Source organism: Erinaceus europaeus, chromosome 12 (assembly GCF_950295315.1).
Source record: "Erinaceus europaeus chromosome 12, mEriEur2.1, whole genome shotgun sequence".
Lineage (NCBI taxonomy): Eukaryota > Metazoa > Chordata > Mammalia > Eulipotyphla > Erinaceidae > Erinaceus > Erinaceus europaeus.
In genome coordinates, this window is record NC_080173.1 from 79,949,123 (window position 1) to 79,961,662 (window position 12,540).

Below are 12,540 nucleotides of genomic sequence, written 5' to 3' on the forward strand. Positions count from 1 at the left end.
CTTTCCGTGCACATTTCAAGCCTGGGATGGAACAGAATTTGCCCAACCAGGCCTGAAAACACAGCCCCCCTTCTTTCCTCCAGGGAGCTGGCTCTTTTCTCTCAAGGCAGGGCAGCAGGTGCAGCTTGCACACCCCATCCTGCCGTCTGGGTCAGCCCATCTCCTGATAGCCCCTCTGGCTCCCAGGAACCAGCATTCCCTCCCCTTCCCACCCTCCAGTCACCACCTAAAGCCTAGATGCCATGAGCCAGCAGCCCGGCTGCGGCTGGCCGAGGGGGCTCTCGGGAACAGGCTGGGAAGGACCAGGGGCCGCTCCACATAGCTGGGGTGTGGGAGTGAGTCATGTCATGTGCGGGTGAGGGGAAGCCAGGGGCCGGGGAACAAGTGTGAGCGTGTGCTGGAGCACACACACAGGCGCATACGAGTCCCCATGAGTCACCGTGCCCTGCCCCATATGGCTCCTTCTGCCTGTGAATCTGCTGTGTTCCCAGCTCCCTCTCCCCACACACGCCTGGGATCTGCCACCCCTTCAGGAGTGCAGGCTTAGGAAATGAGAAACAGGCTTCTTGTCCAAGAGAATTTTTTTTATTATTATTTTTCTCTCTTAATTGGATTCAGTGTTGCTTTCTCCTCACACACATCTCTCTGTTGGGAAATTCAGGTTGTGTGCCAAGCCCAAAAGAGATTGTGCCTGCCCAGGCCCAAGACAGCAGTGTGGCTGACCTTGACCAAAGCCCCCGTCCCTTTTCTGGGCTTGCCTGCTGCTTCCTCTGGGCACAGCCCCCTGGCTCATGGCTCCTGAGTCTGTGTTCCCCACCCTGATATACACTCTGTTTATTCACAGGCATCTTCAGCAGGGTCAGGAGAGAGATGGGGCCTCTAAGTTGCAGAGGCGCCTGAGATGGTTCTAGAAATGCCCTCATTCTTCCCCTCTGCCAAGGTACCCTGAGGTTCTCCCTCCTGCCACCCTATACAAGACCTTTCCTGGGACACCCATCAAAGAGCATCAAGGAAAAATTCAGCAGCTGAGCCATGCTGGGAGCCTGGGCTCATGCCCAGAGTCTCCCTGGCCTGTCCAGACCAGTCACTGGCAAAATGCTAGGCTGACGACACTGCCCAACCTATAGGACTAACACTGTGGATGCTGCCTCGCCCCATGGCCTAAGAAATTCCCAGCCCCTTCCTTCCACCCCCAGGGCCTGGGTCCCTGACATCCAGCCTCTCACTCCTCACTCTGGCTCTACAGCTCCCAGGGCGAGGGTGAGGGAGTGCTCCAGCACATCAGGCTTGTGTTGCATATAAAAACAAAGGGATGCTCTAAGTCTCTAAGAATATTGGTCCCCTGAAGTGATTCTCACTGTCTCCCTGACCCTCCCCACGGACACGTCGCACCGGGCCCCTGGCAAGCCCGGCATACATGGAAACTATCACTGCCAGGTGTGGATTCTAGACAAAAATCCTAGAACTCTTCTTGCTAGAAATCACCGATACAATCCTTAGTTCAGCAGATATAGTTTTCCGTATAGTTTATAAACAGGAGAAGACATACAGCTTGGTAAGGGGGAGGGGGATCCTGTGCATTTGTGTGTATATAATATGTAGAATGTGTGTGAATATATATAAGAGTGGACATAGTTATAAAACTGCACCTTCTGTGAGAACTTCGCTCCACCTGAAGTTCCACATTTCAGCCTCTGGTGATCTTTCCTTTGGTAATTGGTTCTTGGAGCCCAGCAGTTGGGCCTGGGGCTGCCAGGGTTGCCTGAGACATCAGGAATGAGAGGCCTTACCCCTGAGGGAGGGACTGAAGGTGGCACATGGTTGGATTCAGGGTGGGTTGACTGAGTGGCAAGGGCCCAAAGGCCACCTGCTCATGTGCACCCAGATGGCTGAAAGACCCGGCCTGTTGGGTGGGCCTCGTCTCTTCCTCTATGAGTCCTGATTCCTCCAGGAATGGCAGGGGCTCCTGAGGCCTCTCCAGGATTCCACAGACCCCAGCTCTTGCAGGGAACTGTCCCATTGCAGCCAGTGAAGGACTCATTTTGCAAACCTTTAACCACCTTGCTGGCTTGGTGTTGTCCTTGGGGCCTGGCAGGGGCTGGCCGGGACGGCTTGGTGAGATACGCGGATCCCATCAGCTTGGGGCTGTACACTTTGGGTTGACAATCCACTGGGCAGAACCCAGATGACAGCCAAAGCCTCTACCAGCCTTTGCATGAAACCCAGCAGATCCTCCACTTGTTAAATAAAAAAGGAAAAAAAAAAAAAAAAAAGGAAGAAAGGAATTCAGTTCCTTGGTGGACTTGTGGCAGTGCTGGGTGTTGGCGTCCTGGGTCCTCAGCGGAGAGTGACCGCCAGCCCCAGAATCCAGATCAGGAGCGAGGTCCCAAGAGACGTGCCAGAGGAGGCCTGCTGCACCCCACTGGGGGTGCGCATAGGGGTCCTGCGGGCACACTTGCCCTTCCTCTTGGGCCGTGTCGTGGGCATGATGTCAAAGCTGAACTTGGGCTGGTAGTCAGGCGCATAGTCCTGCAGCTCATGGGCCTCCTTCCCGCCACCCGCCTTTGAGATCTGGTTGCGATTCCTGTGGCTGGTGCAGTTCTTGCCCAGCTTCCTGTGGCCTGGCCGGGAGCCAGGCAGGTGGCCGTGTGGGTGGCCCTTGTCCCTGGCGGAACCGTGGGAAGGGTGGTGCTCCTTGTGGGCACCCCTGTCGGAGGTGGTGAGAGTGTGCGACTTGATCTGGTGCGGGGACGCCGGCCCGGTGCAGTTCCGGAAGTCCTCGGCCCTCAGCAGCTTCAGGTCCTGGCCGTGTCTCAGCTCAGGCGTGGCACAGGGGACTGCAGAGCTGGAGCCTCGGAATCTCCGCAGCCATTCCCACAGCGAGCGCGCCCGGCAGCCGCAGTCCCAGGCGTTCCCGTTGAGGCGGAGGAACTCCAGGGCCCCCAGCGGAGCCAGGCAGTCGCCCGGCAGCTCTGACAGGCTGTTGTTGAAGAGGAAGAGGGTGGTGAGCCTGTGGAGGTCATGGAACGCCTTGTGGTGGACCCACTGCAGCTGGTTCTCGTGCAGCAGCAGCCTGTCCAGGTTCACCAGGCCCCGGAAGGTGTTTTGGCCCAGGCTCCACAGCTTGTTGCCATGGAGGAACAGGTGGCTGAGGTTGACCAGGTCCACAAAGATGTCATCCTGGAGGTGTTCAATGTGATTGTCCTGCAGGTAGAGGTACTGCAGGCTGTGCAGGCCGCCAAAGATGCCGGCGGGCAGGGTGCTAAGCCCGCACTTGTAGAGGTAGAGGGCATGGAGCTTCACCAGGCCCTGGAAGGTCTCGGGCGCCAGCGTCCGAAGCTGCCGGTTGTCACCCAGATCCAGCTCCTCCAGGTGCACGAAGCCCTCGAAGGTGCTGGGGTCAATGAAGGTGATGTTGTTGGAGTAGATCCACAGAGTGACCATGGCGGGGCTGAAGTGGCCATGCTGGAGGAAGGTGATGCGGTTGTTCTGCAGGAAGATGCGCTCGCTGTCCACCGGGATGCCCTCGGGGATGGCAGGGATGTTGTGGCCCTGGCAGCTGACCGTCATAGGGGCCGGGTAGCACACGCAGTCCCGGGGGCAGCCGCCGCCCAGGGGCAGCTCCCCAGCCAGCAGCAGCAGCAGCAGTTCCACACAGTACCCTGGCAGGGAGAGAGCACAGCCAGGTCAGGGGCTGCCCAGGAGGCAGAAAATAGGGTGAGGGGTGTGGGGCTGGGGGCATCTGACCCTGCTCAGCCTGCTGGGGTTTCTGTCCCTAGCCTGGACTGTGAGCTGAATTTAGGGTGAAGGTTCAGATCTCCCTGACACTCTTCAGCCCCACCCCTAGCCCTCCTAGCCCAGTGGGGTGGGGACCACAAATCGCAGATGCGGCATCTCATCCTTAGTTCTGGTCCCAGCTCTACCACTCGCCTGCCACTGTCTGAATGAACATAAAGTAATGACTCTTGGGAACAGATAGTGGTGCCTACCACTATTCCAGTGAAGTCAATCGCGTCTCACATGGAGTTCTGAGGAGTCTATTTATTTAAATTATTCCCAAGAACAAGCGAGGCATGCAGGCGTGAACCAAAGCTCACCGAGAAAGACACCTCATTTACAGGCCATGCCCATCCTCTACGGTATGCTTCTCTCTCTCTCTCTCTCTCTCTCTCATTTCTTCTTTCTTTCCTTCCTTTTTTCTTTCCTCCCTTCCTCCCTTTCCCCCTTTCTTTCTATTTTGACCTATTGTGACCCTGGAGGTGACACTGTAGATAAAGCCCTGAACTGTCAAGCTTGCAGTCCCAAGTTCAGTCTCCAGCAGCACATGTATCAGAGTTGTAATCTGGTTCTTTTCCCCTCTCCCTTCCTATCTTTCTCATTAATAAATAAATAATCTTAAAAAACTTAAATGTGGGGGGTAGGGTTCATGTCCTGGAACATGACGGCAGACGAGGACCTAGTGGGGGTTGTATTGTTATGTAGAAATGTTATACATGGGGAATCAGGCAGCAGCACAGCAGGTTGAGTGCAGGTGGCACAAAGTGCAAGGACCGGCAGAAGGATCCCGGGTTCGAGTCCCCAGCTCCCCACCTGCAGGGGAGTCACTTCACAAGCAGTGAAGCAGGTCTGCAGGTGTTTATCTTTCTCTCCCCCTCTCTGTCCTCCCCTCCTCGCTCCATTTCTCTCTGTTCTATCCAACAACGACAACATCAATCACAACAACAATAATAACTACAACAATAAAACAACAAGGGCAACAAAAAGAAATAAACTTTTTAAAAAATTTTTTAATTAATTTTATTTTTGAGAGAGATGTAGAGAGAGACACACACAGAGAAACACCAGAGCACTGCTCAGCTCTGGCTTATGGTGGTGCAGGGGATTGAACCTGGGACTTAGGAGCCTCAGGCATGAGAGTCTGTTTGCATAACCATTATACTGTCTCCCTTGCCCGGAAATAAACTTTTTTTAAAAAAAGAAATGTTATACATGTATAAACTATTGTATTTTACTGTCGACTGTAAACTATTAATCCCCCAATAAAGAAAAAAAATCTTAAATGTGTATATTTTTTAATTAAAAAAAGAAAGCAAAACTAGTTTTTTAAAAAAGATATGTTATTTCTTTCATGAGAGGTAGGTAGATGGAAGGAGAGAGAAAGGGAGGGGGAGAGGGAGAGAACCAGAGCATCACTCTGGCATATGAAGTGCCAGGGATTGAACTTAGGACCGCATGCTTGCAAATCCAACACTTTACCCATTGCGCCACTCCTGATTCACCACCCATGTTTTTAAACAGCAATAGCTGTCCCTTACAGAGTGGTGAGGATGTAATGAGAGAATACATGCATGTGAAGGGCCGTAGACTGGCCATGACTGATGGGCTACAAGGCCCACAAAGCCGTTAGCTGGAGGCTGTCCCCCATTCCAGCCCACCTTCTGTCCTGCTCCCTCCCCCAGCCTCACTCTATTTTCTGAGCTGCGGCGGCAAACCAGTCCTTGCCTTGTGACTGTCCGGAGTATTTCCTCTGTCGCTTTCCTCTAATTGGGCATTAATTAGGCATTCGTTAATGGATCCTTAAAATAATTTATTTTCGGATGTGTCCAGCCTGTGGTCTGATAATAGCCCCATGCTCATTATCGGAGTAGTCTCATTATGGACCATCGTCATTACCTGCCTTTTTCCAGGGTCATAGCCATCCCTGGTGGCCTGGTAGGCACGTCAGTGTGGGGGGCACAGGCTCTAAGCCTGGAGGCTCCCAACCTGCAGGCCGAGTGGGTTGGCCACCTGCCCCTTCCCTTCTAGCCTGGTACCCTATCCTCTTGTGTGTGTGTGTGTATGGGGGGGTGCTATTTGGGCTGAGTCCTCCTGCTACTGGTTATGCATGATGATATGTAGCCTGAGAACCAACACTCTTGGGCCGGCCCTGCTCTCAGGTTAGCCTGCTACCCCAACCACCAGGCTCTAGGCCAAGAAGGTCTTGCCACCCCCTTGTTCATGGCAGAAACTGCATGGTAAATAAGTGACGGCTCCCAGCTGTTGGGAGTTATGGGCTCCCAGAGAGTGGCAGCTGCTTCCCATCCCTCTGTAATCACCCGGCTTCGACTGAACGTCTCCAACACATAAAAATCATCGCACATAATTTGGTTTTTGCATAATTGGGTTGGGTTGTGATTTCAGAGCAATTATGACCTCCATGGTGGTGGCAGGAGCAGCAGTGCAGCTGTGAGGACCCTTTCTGGGTCAGGCCTCATTCTGCAGCCCCCACAAGTGCTTGCAGTCATTCAGTCACCAGATGGCCTGAGGCCTCAGGTTCCCCTTCCGTAACCCAAGGTGGGGGCTCTGGTCTGCCCTCCAGTACAGAACTTTGAAGGTATAGGAGGCTGAACCCCAAACCCCCGCTGACTCTGAGAATCTTCCCCCTGTCCCTAGTCTTCCACACACAGAGCTGCGAAGAGGCCCAGCCCTGGCTCACTCTCTTTCCTCTCTCTCAGCCAGCACCCCTCATCCCTGCCCGGCCTGCTACCTTCCAGGAACCCTGCCTTCGGGGAGGCAGCCTGAACCCTCCCGCTGAGAGGGAGCCCAGGGCACCCCTCCAAGTTCAAGGCTGTCCATAGCTCTGTGCTCACTGTGCTGGAGATGACAAGGCCAGGGCCATGCACCTGCACTGTGGTCACACCAGGTCCCCCAGGGGGTCCTACCCAAACAACAACTCCTTCCCTGAAGCTCACTAGGGAAGGGGGTCAGAGAGTTGTGGCCGGCTCAGTGTTAATTCCACTTGGCATTTGTGCAGCTTATGGAGTTGACAAAGTGCTTCTGCTGACATTCCTCTGAGCCTCAGAACTACCCTGTGTGGTAAAGGGCTAGAGGCAGGAGGGGGTTCTCCTGCCTGCCCTCCCCCACCCGGCCTAGGGTGGGGGAAGTTAGCCCTTCTGATTTCTGCTGTGACACCCTCTCCTATGGCCCTGAAATGAGGTTTTTTGAAATGGTCCCCAGGGAAGCTGAGGAGGGGGATGGAGACCCCTGCACAACCCCCCCAGGCATGAAGCAGGCACCCTTAGGGGAAATCAGACGATATCTCAGTTTGGCAGCCCCAAATCTATGCATGGGTTTAACAGTTGGTGTGTGAACACACTTTGGCAGGAGAGAGGATCTACTAGCAGGAGACATGGTGCCATTCTTCTTAATGATTTATTTATCTGTTTATTTTTATTTACTGGGTAGAGACAGAAAAATCAAGAGGGAAAGAGGAGACAGAGAATGAGACAGAGAAGACACCTACAGCACTGCTTCACTGTTCACAAAGTTTTCCCCCTGCAGGTGTGGAATTGTCCTTGTGCTTTGTAACATGTGTGCTCAACCAGGTGTGCCACTGCTTGGCCCCCATGGAGCCCTTATTCTAAGAGTCCCCAAAGTTGGCAGGAACTGCTCCCCAGATGCTGGGGACCTAGATAAGGAAGCTGCTTTTGCAGTTCCTCCTGCCCTGCACATCACAGGCACTGTGATCTCAGTAGGTCTCAGTCAAGTCTGCATCTCCACCTCAAAGGGTCTTTGTCTTGGGGGCCAGGTGGTGGTGCACCTGGATAAGCACACACATCACAGTGTGCAAGGACTCAGGTTCAAGCCTCTGGTCTCCACCTGTATGGGAGAAAAGCTTTGCAAGTAGTGAAGCAGGCCTACAAGTGTCTCTCTGTCTCTTTCCCTCTCTATCTCTTCCTCCCTTCTCAATTTCTCTTTATCTTTATTCAATAATAAAAACAAAAAGACTCTATATCTCCACCATGTCCAAGGCCCTGTGCCAGCCATCCTACCACCCCCATCCACCTCCAGTACCCCTCAACCAGCCCAGAGGGTGCTGCTAACCTGGATCATCACCTGCCGAGTTCCATCCCAGGGAGGCTGGCACTGTGCTGCCTCAGCTCCGGAGCCCCCTCTGTGGCCTGTGGGAGCCCCAGCCTGCTGATTGCTGATTAATGTGCTCACAGTGAGGCTGCTGCCTTTGCTGTGCATTTTAAGATTGCAAATTAGCAGACAGCGAAGTCTCTGCTACTCCTGAACCTCCTGCTCACCCACTGCTGGCTCGGCAGCCTCATTCATCCCTCCCTCCATTCACAGCTGGAGTCCTGGAGCAGCCAGAGTAGTGAGGGGCCTGGGAGTGAGCCCTGTAGGTCCACGTGGGCTCACAAGATGGTGGGGAGGGGGTAGTCCACCACCAGGCAGTCTGGTTAGGTCCTGGAGCAGGCCACTAGGAGTTATATGTATGGGCCAGGGTTGGGAAGGGGAGCTCACAGAAGGTCCCCACCAGCCCTGTGGTGCCCACTGCATGAAGTCCCCAGAACCCCTGCCGGTGTGTAGGATTCACATCAGGGGAAAACTGGTGGTGTTTTCATGTTCTCCTTCCTGCAGACACCCGACCTCTCCTATGCTGGGCAGGGATGAGCAGTCCAAGCACGGGCAGGCAGCTTACCCAATCCACTCGGCTTCCAAATGGCCCTACCAGCATCAAATGTGATGAGATGGGTGGGAGGGTGTCGCAGGCAACGAGCACAGTGAACACAAGGGCACTGAGGTGAGTGTGCCCTCATCTCGCCTTGGCCCCCACTTTCAACCTCTAAGCAGCCAGAGCTTCTGAGAAGGCTATAATGGCAGAGCATCTGGATGGAGGAAGTAAGACCCAAGGTTGTAGAAAGCAGAGAGCTCCCCATGGGATCAGCTCTTCTTCTAGCGTTTGCCAGACCAGCACTGATAGGGCCCAGCTCCAGACCCAGGTCAGCTGGTCAGTGTGGCAGGGGCCCTGCAGCTCCCTTGGAAACTCACCCAGACCAGTCCTGAGTGTGCATCTGAACATGGCATCCTCTGCTCTCATAGGGCCTGACTCATTTCGCAAGGGAGACCAGTAGGCACACACAGGAGGCAGCTGGTCAGGACTTGCAGGTAGGGAGCAGGGCAATGGAGTAGACACTGCCTAACAGTCCAAATCCAGGAGTTTCACACTGCACAGGCTTAGTGGGCAGCCTCAGCTTAGGGCTGGGACCTCATTCCACCTGGGGTCTGACACTTGCCAGCTCCCAAGGGGCTGCCCCTCCCTACACTCATGCAGACAGAGCCTGATGGACTGACAGGCACACAGGCTCCAGGCCACTCTGCAGGGTGGATCAGCCTGGAAGTCAATCCTGTGCCTCTGCAGCCAGGTCTGTCCCTGTGCTCCCTGTCAGGGGGCCAGGCTCTCTGCCTCCTGCCCCAGCCGCGTCAGATGTGCCTCTAAAAAAATCGATGCTAACCCAGGGGCTCTGTTGGTAGATATTGGCCTCAGGCCAGGCTTGTTTTGCTCACAGGGCCACTGGTGCCTTGAGCCACTTGGCACTGTCCCTCTGTGTGCACCCAAGCGCAGGCTACTTCCTGGTGGGCGTCCCCCAGCCTGGCCCAGCCCTGGAGTCAGAAAGCTAGCAGCGCAGAACTGGACTTCCTGCCTCAGTCCCTCCTGATAGACATGGGGAGTCTGGCTAGACAGCTCACAGCTCCCTGCCCCATCCCCCAGGGAGATGGGAAGGGATCTGACTGCCAGCTGTCTGACTTAACATTCAAGTGTGCCCCTTGAATGCATGTGTGAGTCTCCTTTCCTTGCCTATAGAATGGGTACAACCACTGAGAGCTCCAGTCTGACTCTGTCTGCAGAAGCAGGTGCTCACTGCTTGTCAGCACCTGTCAAATGCTTATGTTACAAAGCCCAGTGCTGCTGCTGCCCTCTCCCTCCACTACTCCCTGCTTGTCAGCATCTTCATCTCAGGTGTGTCTGTATTCAGAGGCTCAGGCCAAGAACACCTGAGATGTTCTGATTCAGCCTCTCTCTCTCCCTCCCTCCCTTCCTCCACATACCTAGTCCATCAGAAATCCTGACAGCCCAGCTGCAGATCATACCTGGAATCCATCTGCTTCTCACCACCTCCCAGGAATCATCACTACAGGCCCCTGAGCAGCCCTGGGCTTCCACCCTGGGCCTGTCATCTCTGCTAACTGAGCAGAGAAGTCTGAGCCTGAGCAGGTGGCCCTGTCACCCACAGTAGAGATCATGAAGTAAGTAAGGCCAGCCCAGAGGCTGCTCTCCCTCCCCTCACTCACTTGCTGGTTTGCCCAGGCCACACTTTTTTTTTTTTTTGCCCTGTTCTCCTGTAATGTACTTGTGGCTGTGGCCTCGAGGCCTTCACACAGGTGGTTCCCACTCCTGGAACACCTCCAGGACAGCCGTAGGGCTCCCGCACCCACCTCAACTCTTCCTCTCCCAGGTGCCTCCTCAGTGAGGCCTTCCTGCACAGCCTTGTTCCCCTTTGTCTCCATAACATACACTGTCTCCTGCTAAATGCTGCCTTTGCTTCTTTATCTCATTTTCTGTCGTGCCCACTGAGTGTGTACTCTGTGAGGACAGTGTTTCTGTCTGGTGTGCGCTCTGCTGTACCCCAGGGCCCACTCACTGTGGTGCTGCATGCAGCTGGTACTCAGCAACAGAACCCTAAGTGGCCAGCTCTTGTAGTAGGTGCTCCATAAGCAGTGACTCTGCCGAGTACCAAGACCTCTGGGTGACAGTGGACACAGGGCTTTGGCTTTGTCCTGCAGGCCTTTGGCCACCGTAGAAGTGACAGAAGTGAGAAGAGCTGTGGGGAGGAGACTAGTCAAGGTTTGCCAGACTCAGAGATTCCCCAGGATGCGGGACTTCCCGTGCTAAAACTGGAGCGTTCCAGACGCCTGAGAGCAAGTTCGTCAACCTACCTGGGGGCTAAGACTGTGCCCTGAAATTTTGGTGCAGGAAGGGGAGGGGATGAGCAGGCAGGCTCAAACCTGGGCCTAGATGGAGACCGTGCACACGCACATGTACACACACACACAAGATTGCACCAGTGTGTGCCTGTGCGTGTGCCCATGCATCTGACGGCATGTGTGTGCCTGGGAAGTGTCTGGATCGGGGCTGGTAGTTGGCTCCCTCCCTATCTTCTGAGGAGTGACACGCTTCCAGGCCTGTGATAGCCACCTTATCTCAGCACTCACTCGGGCTTTGCCTTTAGCTGCCACTCTGGTCTTGACACGCTGAATTATGTCCCCACTCCAGGTCCTGCCAGCACCAGGATCAGGCTCAGCCGGGAATGGGGTGGCCCCTTATTGGAATAACTTTCCAGCTTTCATCTGTTGTGTATCGCCCCCCTTGCCAGTCCTCAGCAAGCAGGCTGGGGCGGCCCTTGCTAATCAGGCTGCCAAGGCTTCAGGGGACCTTTAGGAGCAACCGCAGGCTCCCTGTCCTCTGCCTCTGTGTGTCTACCACCTCCTCACGGCGGTGGAAGAGTTGGGGCCAAGAACAGCCTGGACCTGGGACCAGCCCCAGCAGGTGCACCCTCATCTGGGCAGGCTGGGGCAGAGCTGCCCCTTCCCGTGTTTAGGGTGCTCCTCAACCCCTTAGATTTGACCATATCCTAACAAAGTGTTTCCAAACCCCAGAGGCCTGGAAGAGGAACCTCATAGACCAGATGGCCAGTGGGGAATCAATCCTGGAGCTCAAGTTCCCTGGCCAGCCTTGTCTGCTCCTAGGGCATAGCAAGAGGGGAGGGCTCCTGTCCTCACTCACATTTTGTCCCTCTCTCAGTCCATCCACCTCCACCCCAAGCTGCTGGCTCTCTGTAGGAAGTCCAGTGTCGTAGTCATCTCAGGAGATAAAATATGCACCAAATTACTCAAATTCACTCCTTGGTTTGGAGGCCCTTGTACCCCAGCTGTGGTAGCCCAGAATCTTGGAGGCTGAGGGCCTCTGAGGCAGCCCTTCCTGGAAGTTCTGGAGATGAGCTAAGGTCCTGCCTTATTCCTCTGGATCTTTAGAGCCAGCTCTACCCTCCACCACAGTACCCCACTGTACTTCAAACCACATCACACTGTGACCCATCTGTAACCATACAGGACCACTGAAATGGGGGGTGATTAGCTGTGTTTAGTGGGACAGGGAACCTCTGTGGGAGGTGCAACAGCCCTGAGGGCAAGTGTTAGCTGAGATGCCTGGGGGTGGGGTGTCTGTGAGAGGTGAGGACCTGTCAGGATGGGGAGGAGTGCGAAGGAGGTCTGCCAAGTCCCAAGAACCCTGACATTGGACAACACAAAACAGAAGACAGAAGCCAGCCTTTGGGAAGCAGGCACAGAGTTCTCTATTTGGAGCCCTTGTTTCTAGCCCAGAATAGCCTCTTTGTTGGCACCTGGGGTTTTGAGGACAGCCCATACCAATCACCCTATTCTGAATTTGTCCCCCAACTCCTTCTGCCATGCAAGAAATTGAACTCTGTGCTTAGTACTGCAGCAATAAAAAATATGGCTCCTTCCCCTAGAAAGTCTACACAGGGATGATGAGTGAGCACAAGGAATCAATTAAGCCCAAACTGGCAAAGGAAGAAAGAACACAGGAAGTACCAGAGGTGGCTGAAAGTGAGAGAATGGTGGTCCAGGAGATGGCATAGTGGATCTCAGTGGTAGTGGACTAATAAGAATAAAGTCCCAGGTGCAATCCCTGGC

At 54.6% G+C, this 12,540-nt stretch overlaps 1 protein-coding gene across 2 annotated transcripts in view; it reads right to left on the bottom strand.

Annotated features, from left to right (window-relative positions):
• Window positions 1–556: 556 nt before the first annotated feature.
• The window catches only part of RTN4RL1 (reticulon 4 receptor like 1), a 94,190-nt gene continuing 82,206 nt past the window's right edge, over window positions 557–12,540 (bottom strand). The window contains exons 1-2 of one of the 2 annotated variants that reach the window (XM_060204140.1): window positions 8,818–9,218; window positions 557–3,662 (exon numbers count right to left, since the gene is read on the bottom strand). In XM_060204140.1, the coding sequence (XP_060060123.1) occupies window positions 2,338–3,662; window positions 8,818–8,866 (1,374 nt within the window). In that variant the 5' untranslated portion in view covers window positions 8,867–9,218 and the 3' untranslated portion in view covers window positions 557–2,337. Of the gene's footprint in view, window positions 3,663–8,817; window positions 9,219–12,540 lie in introns of those variants that run through there. The other variant, XM_060204141.1, reaches the window with a different exon arrangement.